The sequence below is a fragment of the Vipera ursinii genome, assembly GCF_947247035.1.
Source record: "Vipera ursinii genome assembly, chromosome: 3".
In the NCBI taxonomy this organism is placed as follows: domain Eukaryota; kingdom Metazoa; phylum Chordata; class Lepidosauria; order Squamata; family Viperidae; genus Vipera; species Vipera ursinii.
The window spans coordinates 177988519-178006006 of NC_139516.1; the positions used below are offsets into that span (position 1 = coordinate 177988519).

At 36.9% G+C, this 17488-nt stretch overlaps 1 protein-coding gene across 4 annotated transcripts in view; it reads left to right on the top strand.

Moving 5' to 3' along the window:
* The first annotated feature begins 336 nt into the window (after nt 1-336).
* The window catches only part of LOC310639244 (serine/threonine-protein kinase Sgk3), a 37727-nt gene continuing 20575 nt past the window's right edge, over nt 337-17488 (top strand). Inside the window, exons 1-3 of one of the 4 annotated variants that reach the window (XM_083360781.1) lie at nt 337-1382; nt 1479-1548; nt 13172-13367. In XM_083360781.1, the coding sequence (XP_083216907.1) occupies nt 13290-13367 (78 nt within the window). In that variant the 5' untranslated portion in view covers nt 337-1382; nt 1479-1548; nt 13172-13289. The remainder of the gene's footprint in view (nt 1383-1478; nt 1549-13171; nt 13368-17488) is intronic. The other 3 variants (XM_083360782.1, XM_083360784.1, XM_083360783.1) reach the window with 3 other exon arrangements.

The following is a 17488-nucleotide window of genomic DNA, read 5'->3' on the forward strand; positions in this document are numbered from 1 at the left end:
AATATATGTAAACAGATTAGGTATTTATAAATGAAAAATAAAAAATGTGAGACAGTGAATTCTTAGCCTCCTGTCATTTTTTATTTCTGCTGAGGTTACTGCGATTTTTACAGTCATTGCTGGCGTTGTATGTCTCACTTTTGGGTTAAAGTCATGGTTCCGCTAGAATGAAACCGGTAAAAGAACTTCAAGGCAAGAATTCTTCCTTAAAGAAGATTTTATTAGGAAACATGACAGTAAGAAGCTATTCTACAACGAATGACGGACTTACTGCATTTTGCCTCTGGTCCTTGACGGTGCCTACCGTACTAAAAACACACAGATTTTTTTTTAAAAAAGATACCAATTTCCAAGGCTCTGAACCTGAACTACTTCGCAGCACTTTCTGCTTTTGCCCAAAAGCAGAAACCCTTCGGCGTCGCAGGTATCCGCCAGGGGGCGAGAGGTCCTGCTGAGTTCGTGTCAAAGTCACATGAATCCAACGTTGGAACGCGTCCTCGAGTGACCCTGGCACGGCTCTTGCACTGTGCCTGGGAGAAAGGAACCTCATGGCGTCTCTGGCTGTTGTCCTCACAGCAGCCGGAGAAGGAGCCGTCGTAGCCGCCGCCGCCGCCACCACCTCCCAGTCCGGTGCAAGGGGAAAGAGGTTCGTACGTAGGGCAGGATTTGGCTGGCCTTTTGTCCAGAAACCGCGGTGAGCGAAAGCTTCGGGCGGGAGAGCGGCGGCTGGTTAGAATCACCCCCCAAAGGGCGTAGAAAAGCAGGCTCCACCCTGCGCAGGCACGGGGCTAGGGAGCGATTGGGCGCGTCTCTCCTACAAACTAGGTAAGGGACGACTCCCGGGGTTACGGCGGCTATCTCACGACCGCGGGGGCGGTGGGGAAGGAATATCTGTGCCCGGGGTCGGAAACTCTCGTCAAGCCGAGAAGCGGCCGGACTCGCATCGGGTGGCTTGCATTTGAGCCGCGCGCTCTCGGGTTCCCACGTCAGTAGAAAAACAGCCCCAAGCGGCCAGTCGCGCGCAGCAAAAAAAAAAAAATCGGAAGAAGGAAGCGACCGCGATGTCAGCTTGAAAACGCTACAAGTCTCTTGTGGGTAAGCAAGCATGCTTTGGACTGGGAAAGAGGAAAGAGAAGTTAGGTCGCAACTGAGTTACCTGCAGGTCTCGCCCCTGGTTTGCTTGCTTTTGAGGAAGCGGGTAAAAAGAATCCTGGTCAGGATCGAGTATTTCATTTTCGCTGTCTCTGAGGATTTTCATTGTTCAAAATTTCCCGCACGCCAGTAAGATAATTCCCTTGGTTGCAAAGAAGTAGAACTCTGTGTAAATGCTGAGTGATTTTTTTCCCCGCTGCTAAACAAGTCTTAGCAGTTAGTGATGCAAGGTATTTGATTCTTTACTGACCTTTGAAACCCATTTAAGTATATATTCGACCCTACAACTCCTAAGTGTGTTTTTCTTATCCCTTCTTTTCTTTCAGCTGGTGCTCTGTATAAAAGACTATTTTTAAAAAAATGATACTACAAAATGGATTTTGAAAAGTTGTCAAGGTAAGAAAAAAAGAAGATCTGTCATAACAAGTCTGACAGGCTTTAACTGGGATACTTGTAGCCCTAGGAAATATATTTGTCTATGTCAATATTACACTATTGCACTAGCTAGCATAAAGGAATTTGGTTTAGGTAAGAAAAAAATATACAGTACATTCTGCATGTGCAATACAGAAAGATGTATTGAAAATTATTTTGTAAATATATTTCCACATTTATGCTTTGTGATTAATTGCCAGATATAAATTGTGTTCAAATGAGATCTAACTTTTTTGTTCAGGTTCTTTTTGACAGTTGCTAGAAACAAATTAATGTATGGGATCAAGAAACAGAATTCTAAAAGAAACCAACTTTTCTCTGAAGCATAAATACAAGATTATATTACTAAACTTTAGTTTTGAATTTCTTGTGTGTTTAGAATTTATGGACATTTTGAATTTTGAAGCAGCTGTTTACAGAATATGGCACTGTAATATTTTAGACACCTTAAAATAAATAGTGTAGAAGCTACTCGTGACTTCATTTTATTTTTTTACCAATAGCTTTTCTAAATATTTCCAGTGATAATTATGTAGGTAGTAAAGTAGCAAGTAAAAGGCATGTGGTGGCTCAGTGGGTTAGGACGCTGAGCTTGTCGATCAGAAGGTCGGCAGTTTGGCGGGTAGAATCCCAAGTGCCGTGTAACAGAGTGAGTGCTAGTTACTCGTCCCAGCTTCTGCCAACCTAGCAGTTCGAAAGCACATAAAAATGCAAGTAGAAAAATAGGGACCACTCCGGTGGGAAGGTAACAGCGTTCCGTGTGCCTTTGGCGTCTAGTCATGCCAGCCACATGACCACGGAGATGTCCTCGGACAAGCGCTGGCTCTTCGGCTTTGAAACGGAGATGAGCACCGGCCCCTAGAGTCGGAAACGACTAGCACGCATGTGCGGAGGAACCTTTACCTTTACTAAAATAGCAGGTACAGACAGAGACTTGTAATTGGGAATCCATAGGAGTCTCTCTGTCAGAGTACTGTTTTATGCATGTCTTAAATTAGTTGTCAGTAATTTTGTTTTTTTAGAGAGATCATAATAAAGTATTTCATGTTTCCTACTAACTGTATTTGTCATATTGAGGTTATAAAGTATTCAGAAGCAAAATGTTTACATTTCTGCTGAGCTCTTTTTGAATTAATGTTGAAGATGTGGCAGCTGATAGAGAGGTACCAGCAAAATATAATCTACAGCTATTAAGAATAGTTTAATGCTAATTTTATCACTCTCCAGTCCTTCAAAAACAGTATGAAATTAACTCTTAGTCAATACAATTGCTGCCAGATTTTAAATGCTGAGAAATCCATAGCTGACCAATTAAATTCTACAAAAATTGGTATCCAATCAATGCCCCATCCTGATCCATTTTTAATTTCTTTATCTTGTACCCCAAAAATCTAAACAATTGCTACTGTGGAGAGAGGGTGTAAAGCAGCCAAGGTGCTATCACCCTGTTGCATTTTGAACTCCTGTAAAATAAGGATACCTCAGGAAAATGTTAAATGGGTTAGACCACTGCAGGGAATCGGAAGAGAAAAACTGTGTCTAGAAATTGCTAGGGAGAAGGACAGATGAGTTTCACTAAGGGAAATTAGCCAATCTACAATTTCTCCAGAATTTCATTGTCTAGAAAGGTTAACTGTAATCGGAAATGCACTGTAACTAATAAATAAAGATAATGGTATGTAGTTAAAAAACCAAAACTAATGAGTAATGAACAAGCCTTCATATTCTTTACAACTTTTCATCAAATTAAAAAAGGCAAGTGAAAAAAAGGAGGTTGCTGTGTTAGTGAAGTAGCAATAAACAATGTATTTAGGTACAGGTCACGATGGCAATTGTGACTAGAATTGCCGCTGCTAAATGACATGGTAGTAAAATGCAACATTATGGGTACCTTGACTTATGATCACAATTAAGCCCAAATTTTGTTGTTAAGCAAGACAGTTGTTAAGTGAGTTTTGCCCCATTTTATGATCTTTCTTGCCACAGTTGTTAAGTGAACCTCTGCAGTTATTAAGTTAGTAACATGGTTATTAAGTGAACCTGGCTTCCCCATTACCACTTAATTCAGGGCCTTTAAGTTCAAACAGTCATTGAATAAGAGGTATGACATTGGACCATCTGTATAGTGTAGCTCTAAGACTGTCCAAGAGAAATCTGCAATCTTGCAGTTTTCTTGGGAAGATTATAGAAGTGGTTTTCCATTGTCTGTTTCTTCGGGTTGAGAAAGAATGACTGGCCCAAAGTCACCCAGCTGACTTTGTGCCTAATGCAGGACTAGAACTCACAGTCTCCCAGTTTCTAGCATGTTGCCTTAACCACTATACCAAACTATTTAAAATAGATGTCTAAAACAATACCATGCAAAAATGCACCTTTAGAACAAACAGCACGTTCATACAATCACATGCTAATACTTTTCAGTTGTCTTTAGTTGATTTTAAAATTTAATTTTTAAAATATACTTTTAAATTTAAATTTAAACATCAATAAAAGGTAAAATGGCTAACATGAGCATGTAATTATATAAATATGGTATTGTTCTAAAGATGTATTTTTACAGTGTCCTCCAACAAATTTGCCATGTTCTTTCCTTTACTACCCAAGTACTTAAATGTGACTTAATTCATGATTCTGGAATTTTGCACAAATAATTTATATGACTTCTGTCAGTTCAATCATATGTACGATATGCATTACATTAATGCTCAAACCTACAGAGCCAGCAGTGGCTAAATCCGAGTAATCTAGGATGCAGCTCACTGTGCACAGGAGTGGGCTGTAGGAGAATGAAATTACCTCAAGAGGTTATTGTATAGTGAATTATTTCTGCTCTGTTCTTGGTGGATGAGGCAATCTTTTAGTTCCCCTAGGAGTAAACAAAGTCTTTACCTCTTATTACCTTCCAAAGGACAACATGTAACTGACTACTGATTTTCTGGGAAGTACAAAATATGTTTTGTTATAAAAAAATAAAATGAAAGGGGCATGTTTGCATGTGAGTTTTTAATGATTAGTAAAACTAGTGACACAGTTTGAGTTTCTTAGGACCAAAAATTTCAGAAAGTCAAAACCTAAGATTAGTCCTTTGTTTATAAAGGATGACTGGGAAACTTTCAGCGCATATAAAATAGAAGTAGAATATGAAATAAGCTGAGAAATCTTAGTCTCTCATGTTACATTGAAGTTACTATTCTGTTATATAATATTATGTGACTCCTCGGACCTAAATAAGTTCTAAGCTGATATCTCTCTGTGATCAATTGTGTTCTGATAGTAAAATTTTTCATGGTTAATGGTTATTTGAGCTGGGATTCAACTTTATCATAAAACAGTCACTACGATTTTAGTTTTCCAAGGTGTAATGAAATAAGTTACCAAGGAATGGATATGGGTATTTGCAATTAAAGTGGATATTATTGCTATTAGTACTGAATTTTTAAAGTATTAAATGTTTTGTAGTTTTGTTGCCTGTGGGTTCATTCTCTCTTAAAAATACCTGTGAAGTAATTACTAACCTAAGACTGTCCACAATTTCTCTATTTACGAGTAAAGTTATTTTGACATTAGATCCAATCATTAATTGGATTATAAGTATTCTGAATGCTGACCTGGAAATATCTTCTACTAAATATGGTGAAGCTTATGTATGATTCAGGTTTGAGCTGTAAAAGAGACCATATATATAGGATTGGGATAAATACAATAGGAATTCAGATTTTCTACAGTCTTGCTCAATTTATGATATGGCCAGAGATAATTGCAACATTTTGCTGTTTTTAAAGTGTGGTTGTGACATTTCTGGGAAGTGAAACAGCATTGAAAACAAAGAAGTGACAGGAGTTAGACAAAAGACCCTTAAAAAGTACTACTAAGCATTCTTGCATTATAAAAGGAAATGGTGACTTAGTATTATTACATGGAAACAGAATGGTTTTAGTATATGGAGAGCGAACCAAAGAAATCTTTTAAAGACTGTACCATACAACTAAAGAATTTGTCTCACATTTGTTGTAATGTTATAGAGGTTAATAAAGTACCAAAACCATATATCAATACATCCAGTTAAAATGGCATCTGGTAGCTTTTGCTGCATTAAGGAAGATCTCTGTGACCATGGCTCCCCTGAAAACAATTTTTTTGAGTATGATATGCTCCAGATATATTGGAATTGATTGTCAGAATTCCCTCCTGACCTGGTACACAAATCTGGAGGACATATGTGGGATGAAGTTGTTGCTTTTTAATTGGTCAAATTATTATATAATCCATGGCAGGCAGATTTTCTGTTTTCATAATTTTATTTCTTTTGTTCAGATAATTATTTTGGAGGCAATGTCCTAAACATGTCAGAAACTCTGAGAACAACTCTGGAGGCAAGTTTTTGTCTTGTTCTCAGAATTCTTCATGCAGTTGAAAAATACAAAATAACATTCAGTAGGTTAATGTAAAGTCACCTTAATGTGTGCACCTGGTGCTGCTGGTTTTGAAACCCAAATTCATTTATAAGGTAGGAGTTTTATTCAGATCATTAGAATTCACTGAATGGATTAGGCTGCTGACTCACACCAGGAAGTCAATATAAAACGAAGTCCCACAGAGATACTAATTTGTAGCGCTTGGTGTCTGAAGGTGGTTTTACAGGAATGTGGCTGCTTTGTATCTCTAGAGCTGAAGCAGATCTCAAAGGAATCAACAGGAATGAATGACAAAAAACTGAGTGTCAATAATTAAACTAATAGTGCTAATCTGAGACCTATCAAGACTGAAATATTCACTACAGCAATCTTAGTTTAAAATTCCATGTGGTGGTTATGGTGGTTTCCTTCCCCAAAAGGAAGATAACCCTAAATTTAACAAGTATTCCCAAGGAAAAGAATGTATAGATAGAGAAAAATCTGGTCCAAAGCCCTTTTTCTCCATCTTGCCAAATTAGTAACTTTTGCAGAAAGTTCACCTGCCATTAGGAAAATCAGGAGCAAGGAAAAGTGATTATTTCAAGCTAATTGCCTATAAACAATATATCACATTTATAAACTGAATTCTCGTCTGCAAATGTCAGCTATTCTCTTTCCCATACACTTACACTGCAGACATATACTGTACATATGTTTGAAGGCACACATGCATGCATAACACTTCTTCATTTCTTGCCAGAAACAGCAAAAAACAAACAAACCACTTGAATCAAATTTTGTATTGCATTTCAATTGTAGGTGACCTTGTGTTGAGAAAGAAATATCCTTATTTTCAATCAATTGGGGGATGTTGTAATGTTAGATGACTAGGATATTTCATGCCCATGCCTTCCATTTATTGCCAAATACCGCTATGTTTGAAAACAAAGCCAGTCTTCAGTCCAAGGTTTAGGCTAGCGTGACTATGAATCCCAGAATTATTCTATGTGTGGGTGAAAACAGTGCTGTGCTTGTATTCATAAGAGTGGAAGAAAGTTGCTCATTGCTAAAGCTACCTCTGCTGAGCAACTCTTTCTAATCTTGTTTTCAAATATATTATTATCCTTGTAAACCAAAAAGCAGGTGATGGTGCTAGTATAACACTACATTTGCAATAAAATATATTTGAATCTGAAAAAGAAATTGTTGGAGCATTGGAAACTAGTCAGTGAGATCATTAAGTTTATTTATATTTCATGTTTCATTTATATTTAGGCTATTCCCCAACTGGCTCTGAAATCTTGAAGGAATTTGTTTAAAAAAAAATGATGTAGATCTATAGAGTTCAGTGAGGTGGGAAAAACAGGTAGAATTTTGCCGCCTCCTCAACATTTCCATTATATTAATGTGAAGATGAGAAAGCAATTGTTTATTACACACAATTGAAACCACTTTTGGCAGGCTACATTATTCTGCCTGGCTTCAATTATTGATCCAAATTGCAAGAACTAGACCTTCTCTTAGGTATTTTATTTAATTGCTTCCGTGTGCAGAATAAACTTCCTAAAGGTGCACTTAATTTCAGGGAGCTTTTTGCTAGAAATGAACAAAGAAATGAATTTCTCCATACGATTTTCTTTCCCTGAACTGTTTATTTTTAATCTGACAGAATCATCAAATGTCTTGGCCTATTATTTGATACTTACATTTTATCATTTGATGCTTGAATTTTAATTGCAGCCTGCGTTTGTCAAAGATAAGCCTACTCCCATGATAAAACAGAGGCCCTTTAAATCTTTTTATAAATGAGATTATTTATTTATTTATTCCAACATGTTTAAACAGAATCTCCAAAATCTAAGCTACTCGGCATATCTGAAATCCTCTGAGCAGATCTAACTGATTCACGGACACAGTCACAAGCCAGGTTGCATAAATTGTAATTCAGTAGCCAAGTTTTACTTCTGACATTGACAAGCAGTAATTTTAAAATGAACTTTAAAATTACTTGGATATCCCCTGCCCAGCTGTGCTTGGCTGTAGTTGAGCAGCTGGGTGGGATAATTTAATATTTAATTTAATTTAATAATATTTCTATACCGCCCTTCTCCCTGAGGACTCAGGGCGGTTCACAGGGCAGAGTAAAGTACTAAATACAAACATTAAAAAGAGATTAAATGATTGCCCGAGTTAAAACAATTGGTATACAATTCTAAAACCCCAAGATAAAATTAAGAAACCAAAAAATAAAAAACCCCACCAATCCCCATCAGGCTAGGCCGGCTTGTACAAACAAAAACGTCTTGAGATCACGACGAAAGGAGCGAAGATCGGGCGCCATCCGGAGCTCTACCGGTAGCTGATTCCACAGCTCCGGAGCGCCCACAGAGAAGGATCTCCCCCTGGGGGCCACCAATCGACATTCTCTGATCGGTGGCACCCTGAGGAGGTCCTCTCTGTGGGAACGCACAGGGCGCAGGGAGCTTGATGCCGGCAGCAGATGTTCCCCAAGGTACTCCGGCCCCATGCCATGGAGGGCTTTAAACACCATTACCAGTACCTTGAATCTCACCCGGAAGACAACTGGCAACCAATGCAGCTCACGGAGCAGAGGTGTAACGTGGGAGTATCGGGAGACTCCCAACACAACTCTCGCGGCTGCATTCTGTACCAGTTGGAGCTTCCGGGTGGTCCTCAAGGGCAGCCCCATGTAGAGAGCGTTGCAGTAGTCCAGACGAGAGGCCACGAGCGCATGAATGACCGTGCATAAATCATCCCGGCTAAGATAGGGCCGCAACTGGCGCACCAGACGAACCTGGGCGAAAGCCCCCCTAGTCACAGCTCCTATATGGTCTTCCAAGGTGAGCCGTGAATCTAGGAGGACTCCCAAGTTGCGAGCCCTATCTACGGGGGGTAATAGTTCACCCCCCCATAGCCAGAGGTGGAATGTCCGAATAAACCCGGGATGAAGGTATGCAAAGCCACTCAGTCTTGTCGGGGTTGAGTTGAAGTCTGTTCCTCCCCATCCAGACCCGAACCGCCTCCAGGCAACGGGACATCACGTTGAGGGCATCACTGGGGTGGTTTGGGGTCGAAAGGAAAAGTTGGGTATCATCAGCGTACTGATGATACCCAACTCCAAAACCACGAATGATCTCACCCAGCGGTTTCATGTAGATGTTGAACAGGAGAGGCGAGAGGACCGACCCCTGAGGAACTCCACAAATGAGAGACCTCGCGGTCGACCTCTGCCCTCCTGCCAACACCGACTGCGAACGTCCCTGGAGATAGGAGGAGAACCACTGTAAGACTGTGCCTCCCACTCCCAGTCCCCTGAGACGCCGCAGCAAGATACCATGGTCGATGGTATCGAAAGCCGCCGAGAGGTCTAATAGGACTAGAACAGAGGAATATCCCCTGTCCCGAGCCCTCCAGAGATCATTCACCAGCGCGACCAATGCCGTCTCCGTGCTGTGCCCGGGCCTGAAACCCGATTGGTACGGGTCTAGATAATCCGCTTCATCCAGGACCAGAGGGAGCTGATGTGCCACCACACTCTCAACAACCTTCGCAAGAAAGCGAAGGTTGGAGACAGGACGAAAGGGAAGTGATTGTCCCTCCCCCAGTATGTCAACTATTTAAATGATAAATTATGTAAGTATTTAAATGGCCTATGTATCTGTTTTATAAAGACCAGAATTATTTGATTCTGCTAATCTGCCAACATGTTTCTTTAAAAAAAACTACCATGGTAATAGTTTGTATCACCTAATATACATTTTAGTTGTCAGCTGATTCAGTTTTCATATTTATATCCTACCTTTTCTGATTAATATAATGATAACATTGAAATGTTTCTGTATAAAGTGCAAAACCTGTTTTTAAATTGCAAATATTTTTAAAATTTATTAGTGATAAATTATCACTATATAAATGTTCTTGTAAATTTGTGGTTTTATTCTGGATATCCTATGAAGAATCTTTATAAGTCTGTGGGTCTCTTACAGGACTGCAGTCTGACTGTAAGAAAATTCTTCTTTATTACATAAAATAATGACCAAAATAGTTTTGGATGCAAAGAAAGTACATTCTATTTGGCAATTCAGCCACCTGATCTGTAAAATGTAATCTTGTTTTATTTCTTCATGAAGAAGGAATAAGCCTACTATCTTTACACTAAAAAATGAATATCTAGTTCCTTATACTGTGATAAGGATTAAAAAATGTGGCAGTAGAATGAAACAATGTTTGAAATCACCCAATGGCTAGAAACAACAAATTAAAATATACACCCGTTAGAACACAGGTCTGCAACCCGCGGCTCCGGAGCCGCATGCGGCTCTTTCAGTCGTCTCCTGCGGCTCCCAGTCCTCTGCCATGTGCAGTCCCCCCCAAAAAAAGTGGGACTAAATAAGTGCAACCAATCAATTCAAATACGCAGGGTAGGTGCATATTTTGCCTTGGCTCCACTCTTCAGTCAAACCCTGTTCTGCGCATGCGCGCATGTATGCGCATGCACACACATTTTTTGCGGCTCCCAGTTTTTCCTTTTGTGAGGGAACCGGTTCCGAGTGGCTCTTTCACTGTTTCAGGTTGCTGACCCCTGCGTTAGAAGCTACTGAAACCAATATGCTGCAAGATCTGTGTACACTTGTGTTTAAAATTACTCCTGGATTTCCTTCTTTCTTGAATTATCTATAGAAAACTGTTTAATCTTCCATATAGGGATGCTGCCTTAGTTTGAAATTAATTGTAGACCCCTCTATACTACAACATAAGCAGTATTGAAGTATTGAGCCAATATATACTGCTCAAAAAAATAAAGGGAACACTTAAAAAACATAATGTACTGTATTTAATAGTAGGGTGTCTTACCTTGTGTTCGCTTTATTTTTTTTGAGCAGTATATATCCAACTAACCTATGGTACAGTTTTGACTTTGCAATACCAGAATTATATTGTCTGTTTTTGATATGCTGTGGTGCAGTTTCTTCATTGAAGGGCAGTTTGTGTACCTCCTCTTCCCAATTCCTTAGCTTGAAATCAAGGAAAGTGGTAAGTTTTTGGTTTTGCAGTTCTCTCTCACTAATTCAAGACAAAAATTGACAAGTGTTTTGTCAGGTTTACCCTTCAGTACTGGATGAACTGCCCTGAAAACGCCAGACTACAGTGTTGGGTTTTGTTTTTCCTTTTGCTCTGCCTTTTCCATTTCTTTTTCCGTTAGAATGAGGATGAGAGCATTTTGTTGTTTGTAGAAATGGAGCAATTCGGGTACAGTAATTCTCAGCATTTCAAACTGAAACTTAAAATCATGGATTCCCTTCAACTTGTTTTTCAAGGTTTGATGTAGGATGTGTGGAAGTTTCCTTAATGACTGAGAGCTATTTTCTACCTCTGTTCTAAATAAATCAAAACAGTCTGGGAATATGGGTGAAAATTTCAGTAGTTCTTTACAAATAATAACTTTTCATAGACTATCTTGTTTATTCTAAAAGTTTACCTGAATAAAACAGTAGATTTTATAGATTAGACGAGCCTGAAATGTGATGGAAATCCAACGCTTTGTCTGGGTTACAGGGTTAATTGCTATAGCTATTTCATTTGTCATTTCATTTTTTTGTAAAGAGGTTACACACCGGTATATGTGTACAGAAATTTAGAGCACTTGTAAATTGATATATGTGATGCTGTTCCACCTGTGTGATGTAATTTTAATTGCATTCTTTAAACTGTTTTATTAAAATAATTGTTTTATAAAGTTAAATTTTCCAAAAAAAATAGGTGAAAGTAAAATGGATCATTGAGATATATAATTGATGAACTGGATGTTAAAATATCCTAACTGGATTTTGAAATGGTTTGACGTGGCCAACACAAACATGAGTGTCTCCACAACAGAAGATTTTTAACACTGGCATTTTAAACAGTCTAAGAACAGTTTTCTTCCTTAAGACAGAAAATCTTTACATATATGTTCATTAGTATACTATCAACAAGCTACATATTTTAAATTAGCAGCTTAAAACTGTACCAGTCTTTTGAAATTTACCATGTATTCTTTTGATCTAGGAGCCTATGCATTTGAGATTATTGATTATTAATAAGAAGAGAATTAGTATCTAGCTTTTCAAAGGAAAATCCCAGGTTGCTTTAAGACCACATACTATATTTTATATTAGGCAGAAATTAACTGTAAAAAGAATGTTCTGGTTCACATGTTATAGTAAACTATATTGTGGCTTGTTTGGGGCTGTTATGTTGACCAAGCCCAGCCATGGTGGTTTATAAACCATGTTCATGGTATAGTGTTATATACAAATTCAACTATTATTTTGAAATTACTATTTTTAAGAATACAGCAAAAAAATAAGCTGACAGTAGCAGGTTGCGGCCAGTCTCCTTTTATCAATGGTAGTAAACAACCCAGCTTATTTGGTTGGCATATTTTTTGCCAGCAGAGTAAAAAACAAAATGTGTTTTCACAGCACATGAGCATGCACAGTGACATCATTATACAAAGCCCACTCTAAGAGTGTTCCAGCATAGTTATACAAAGGAGGAGTTTATGCAGTGATGTCACTGCAAGGTGATACTTGTCATATCTTGTCTTATATGCAGTGGAAAATATGCAAATAGTCTTAGTAACCCATCTCCAATTTTAAGATATTGGGCTATGTGGGAAAGAAATGATAAGACAAGAAATAACATAAACATAATTCTAAATTTATCATTTTGGAATTATGTTAGTGAGATTATATTTATTTATTGCTTGACCTTAAAACTTCAACCATAAAAATCTACCTTCATTATTCTGTTCTTTACCTGCAATGGTATGAAAATATATGACCATAGGTTATACTTTCACTAGGTTTGTGAGGTTTGTCAGGAACTAGTAGAGCATATAAAATATATAATTATTTCATATTGCAGTTTACATATATGTGGTGACATAAATATTTCAGAGTTCTAAAAGTCTGCTATAGAATGTATATTTAGATATTAAAACATGTTTCTTGTATCTGCATGCATAATATCCAAGTCTCTTTAAAAAATGAATACTCTTGTTCCATATTCACTTTATAGAAAGGTGGGCTGGGAGTGAACTTTTAAAGGGGAAAGTCAGATCTTTTGTGCTTTTATGAACCACCTCAGTTCTTGTTGATCCTTTCTAACATTTCGTTTTATTTAAGGTTTTCATGATGGAATTTAAGTTTACACAAGAACGACTATGTGTTTTATGTCAGTGCTGATGATACTTTCTACATCCTGGTGTGGTGGTCTTGAATTTTTGCTCGAAAGCAATGTAAAATGGATCTGAAGGAAAGCTGTCCAAGTGTTAGCATCCCTAGCTCTGATGAACACAGAGTGAAGAGAAAAAGATTTACTGTGAGTATAGAAACAGAAAGTGCTTCTTTGTACAGTCAATTTCATATTCTCTTACTTGCTCAGTTTGGAGAGATTTCATTGCTACCCAAATGAGAGCAGACAGGCCTAATTTAACCATCTGTCTCAGGTTCCTGCTACAGAGGGCTTTCGCTTCAATTCCAAATCAGCTATATATATTCCTATAAGCCTATGCTATTCTCCATTAGGCAGATGAGACCATTCACTTCTGAGTCAACCGTGGTGCAGCACGTATTGCACGAAGTTTGGTTTTAGTCTGCAGTGCTGGAGCTCCATATATCTTGGGGATCAGCTGCATTCTCACTAGCAGGAAAACCCCACCTCCTGGCTCCAAGGCGCTCTCCAACAATTACCGTAGATATCTTGTGAGCACCACAACTGTACAGCTCCATCCCATCATGATTGTAGCGATGTTTTAGAAATAATTAAAGTATGACATTTCAAATTTTTATTACTTTGTCAAAATATAAAATACAAAGAAAAAAGTAAAAATAATGGGAAAGTAAGAGAAGAAAAAGGAAAGAGGAAAAAGCATAGGGTAAAAGGAGAAAGAAAAAAGGAAAGCATTGACCTCCAACATTTTTAAAGTGCAGTAGAATAAGATAATAACATACAACTCAACTTTTTACGTTTACATAGGAATACATACTAATCATTTCTATAACAATAAACCTATCTAATTAGTGAAACCCAAAATCAAGTTTCATTTTTTTCCTATCTCATGCACCAAGTCTAGAAGTGGTTTCCAAATCGAAACAAAATTAGTTGTATTCTTTTCTTTAATCAAAGCATTCAATTTAGCCATCTCAACTAACTCCATCCATTTTTGCAGCCAGTCACCCATTGTGGAATTAAAGTACCTTTCCATTTTTATAGAGCATGTAGAGCATTCTTGCTGCTATCAGCGTATATAACATTAGTGTTTCTTTTCCCCCCCAAGTTCTTTGTCCATTAGGCTTAAAAGAAAAGTTTCTGGTTTTATCTTTACATTCAGTTCTCAATATAAAATCTACTTCTATAAATAGACTATGTCCAAAACGTATTAATATGTGAACAAATTTGACCTAATGCAGAAATATTAGGACAAGAAATGCTGGATAATAAAAATGTGTGGTTTATAATATAGAAAAGGAAGCTAAAGTGGAAATACAAATGACAAGCCAAGACAATGACCAGGATAAAGACTTTCTACTGGATATATAAAAAAAGTTGGTTAAACTTTTGAAAAGCAAGGTAGAAATGCAAATGATAAGCCAAGAGAATTATGTGGATACAGGTAGAATAGAATAGAATAGAATAGAATAGAATAGAATAGAATAGAATAGAATAGAATAGAATGTTGGAAGGGACCTTGTAGGTCATCTAGTCCAATCCCCCACCCAAGGAGGAGACCCCACACCATTTCTCACAGATGACAGTCCAGTCTCTTAACATTGTGGATTACAACTTGGCCTGACTGATAACTTTTGGATGCTGGAGCAGAAGGACTATTACAAAACATTGCTTTTAGTGCTGGACCCATATCTTGGAACCTATTGGATTATAAAAGCTAAACATAAAGACCAGAAAAACTAGATGAAACTGTTCTATTGCCATCAAGATTGGTGATATTAGATAAGATTTGTATTTAGAGATTCCAAAGGTTTTGACAGAATATCTGGAGGGGGGAAACAAAATGGAATCCTCATACCCAGCCAAAAGTGGTAGGAAAACATACCCAACACCTCCATTTGAAGCCCCAGCCAGGTTTATCAAGGATCTGCAGGAATGATGCCTCAAGAAAAAACAAACACTTTTCAGAAGGAGATATATTCTATGCTACAATTAATTCACCAGACACTTGTTCCACATGAAGAAGATACAAAAAGAAACTATGATGAGTTTAAAAGCAATTTAGTTAACATAAATGAACAAATTGCTGATTTAAATCTACAACTAGAAAGTTCCCAGACAACAACTACAACGTATGAACAAACAACCTAGAAAACAGAAGATGAATCAGAGGAAATTGATCCAAAGACGGAAGATATAAAAGAAGGGAAATGCAAACTGCCACAGACATAAAAGCTTGCACGACCCAGCTATAATAATGAAAATGGAAAAGACACTTTAGCCATTTGAGGACAAGAAAGAAGATTTTTAAAAATGGACTATAGAGCTGTTAGGGGAAATGCCAGAAATTGGGAGACAAAAAATGAAAAGAGAAGCTGAGGGAGAAGGAAAGTGGGGGTTGCTTAAGGAATATAAATGGGTGGAATTTCCCATCAAAAATACCTTACATAAATTGTCTTCCTCATTCCAAGCAACTTTCACAAAAATAGAGGAAAAAGTCATTGGCGATTTAATTGCCTTGGCTTGGAAAGCTATTTGGAAAAGAAAGAAAGCTAGACTTAAAAAACAGAGATTTGACTTACCGTTATATGATTAAATATTTGTTTGAATACGATTAAAAGAATGGCTAACCCTTAGATATAATTAGACTTTTATAATAATAAAGATATGATTATAATTAGAATAGCACCTTTTTTGATATAGGAAATATTAAAATATGAGGATGGCTTGTATAAATGAAATTCTTAGCTATATAAATGTAACTAATCTTGAGAAAACCATAACTGACAAAGATATTCTGAATATTGATGGGAAATTAAACTTAAATAAGAACATGAAAAACAGGATATTGATTTAATAAGGAGATTTTAATTGCAAACACATTTGAAATATAAATTGGTTAGAAAAGAGGTTATAAACTGATATTGTTATTTGTATAACACTAGAAAATATGAGGATGTTTATATTCAATTATGTATTAATAGTAGCAAGAATTGTAATTGCATAGTGTTAGGAAAATGAAAACTATTTGGGAAGAAAGGAGGATCAGGAAAAAAACACTGGATTGTGCAGTATTGAACAGATTTATATTGAAGAAGATAATGTTAAACATGTGAACCCAGACAACATGTTGTTTACTAAGCACTAAAGAGTGTAATTGTTAAAAATCAATAAAATATTTTTTTAAAAAAGTGAATACAGTTTCTCCCATTGACCTTGCTTGTTGGGAGATGGCTGAGAAAATTGCAAATGGCAGTCATATGATCCCAGGATATGCAACCATTGTAAATACATGGTGGTTGCCAAGAATCTGAATTTTGATTCCTTGTCCATGAGGATGCTGTGACAGTGGCATGTGCCATAAGAAATAACTGGTTGTAAGTCACTTTTTCACTGTTGCTGTTGGTCACTAAACAAATGGTTGTAAGTTAAGGACTATCCACAATGACTTTTTATTGGATTTACAAATAAGGATTGTTAAAGCCTTGAAAAAGCCTTTGGAATCAGAAAACAGACCAAATCATATGACAACATTTGAATGAATTAAAGATCAAGATTGGCAGAAATAAAAGGAAGGAATATAAAGTTGGTTTGTTTGACCAATGTTAACATAAGAGGTGCTAACCTTTTAAAGACTTTTTGATCAAACTAGGACTGAAAAGTTGATTTATGGATTTGCATATAGATAAGGGATTATGACTAGGTATATTTGTTTGCAACCTTATAGGGTGTAAAGAGCTATTAAGTTAGTTTATACCTATCATACAGATCAAAAATGTTCTATATATATATTTCTTTCCTATTTATCTTTTTTTTCTTCCTTTGCACTTTTTATTCTTTTTATTTCTCCTCTCTCTGAGGTTAGTTTGTATTGCTTTTACTATTGTAATTAAAACTTTCAATAACAATTGTAATCTTTTTTTTAAAAAACAGGTTATTTAAAACTTAGATCTGATTCCATTTTCCATATGGACATGCCAAACAGAAAGGTTTATGAACTTCAGACTCACCTTTATACCTTCACATATCTGTAAATTGGGGTCCAATCAAATCTGTTAATATTTAGAATATCCCAGAGCCATAAAAAGATTTCATGATTATGCATACTGCATGGTATAGTGTACATAAACAAATTCAGCCTAAAATATAGTCCCATATTTATATTGACTTTAAACATTTTGATATTCTATGTTGCAGATCAAATTTACTGCACTATTTTTTTAAAAATTGGAAAGAAATAATACAGAGTCTTTTAAAAACTACTTTAAATA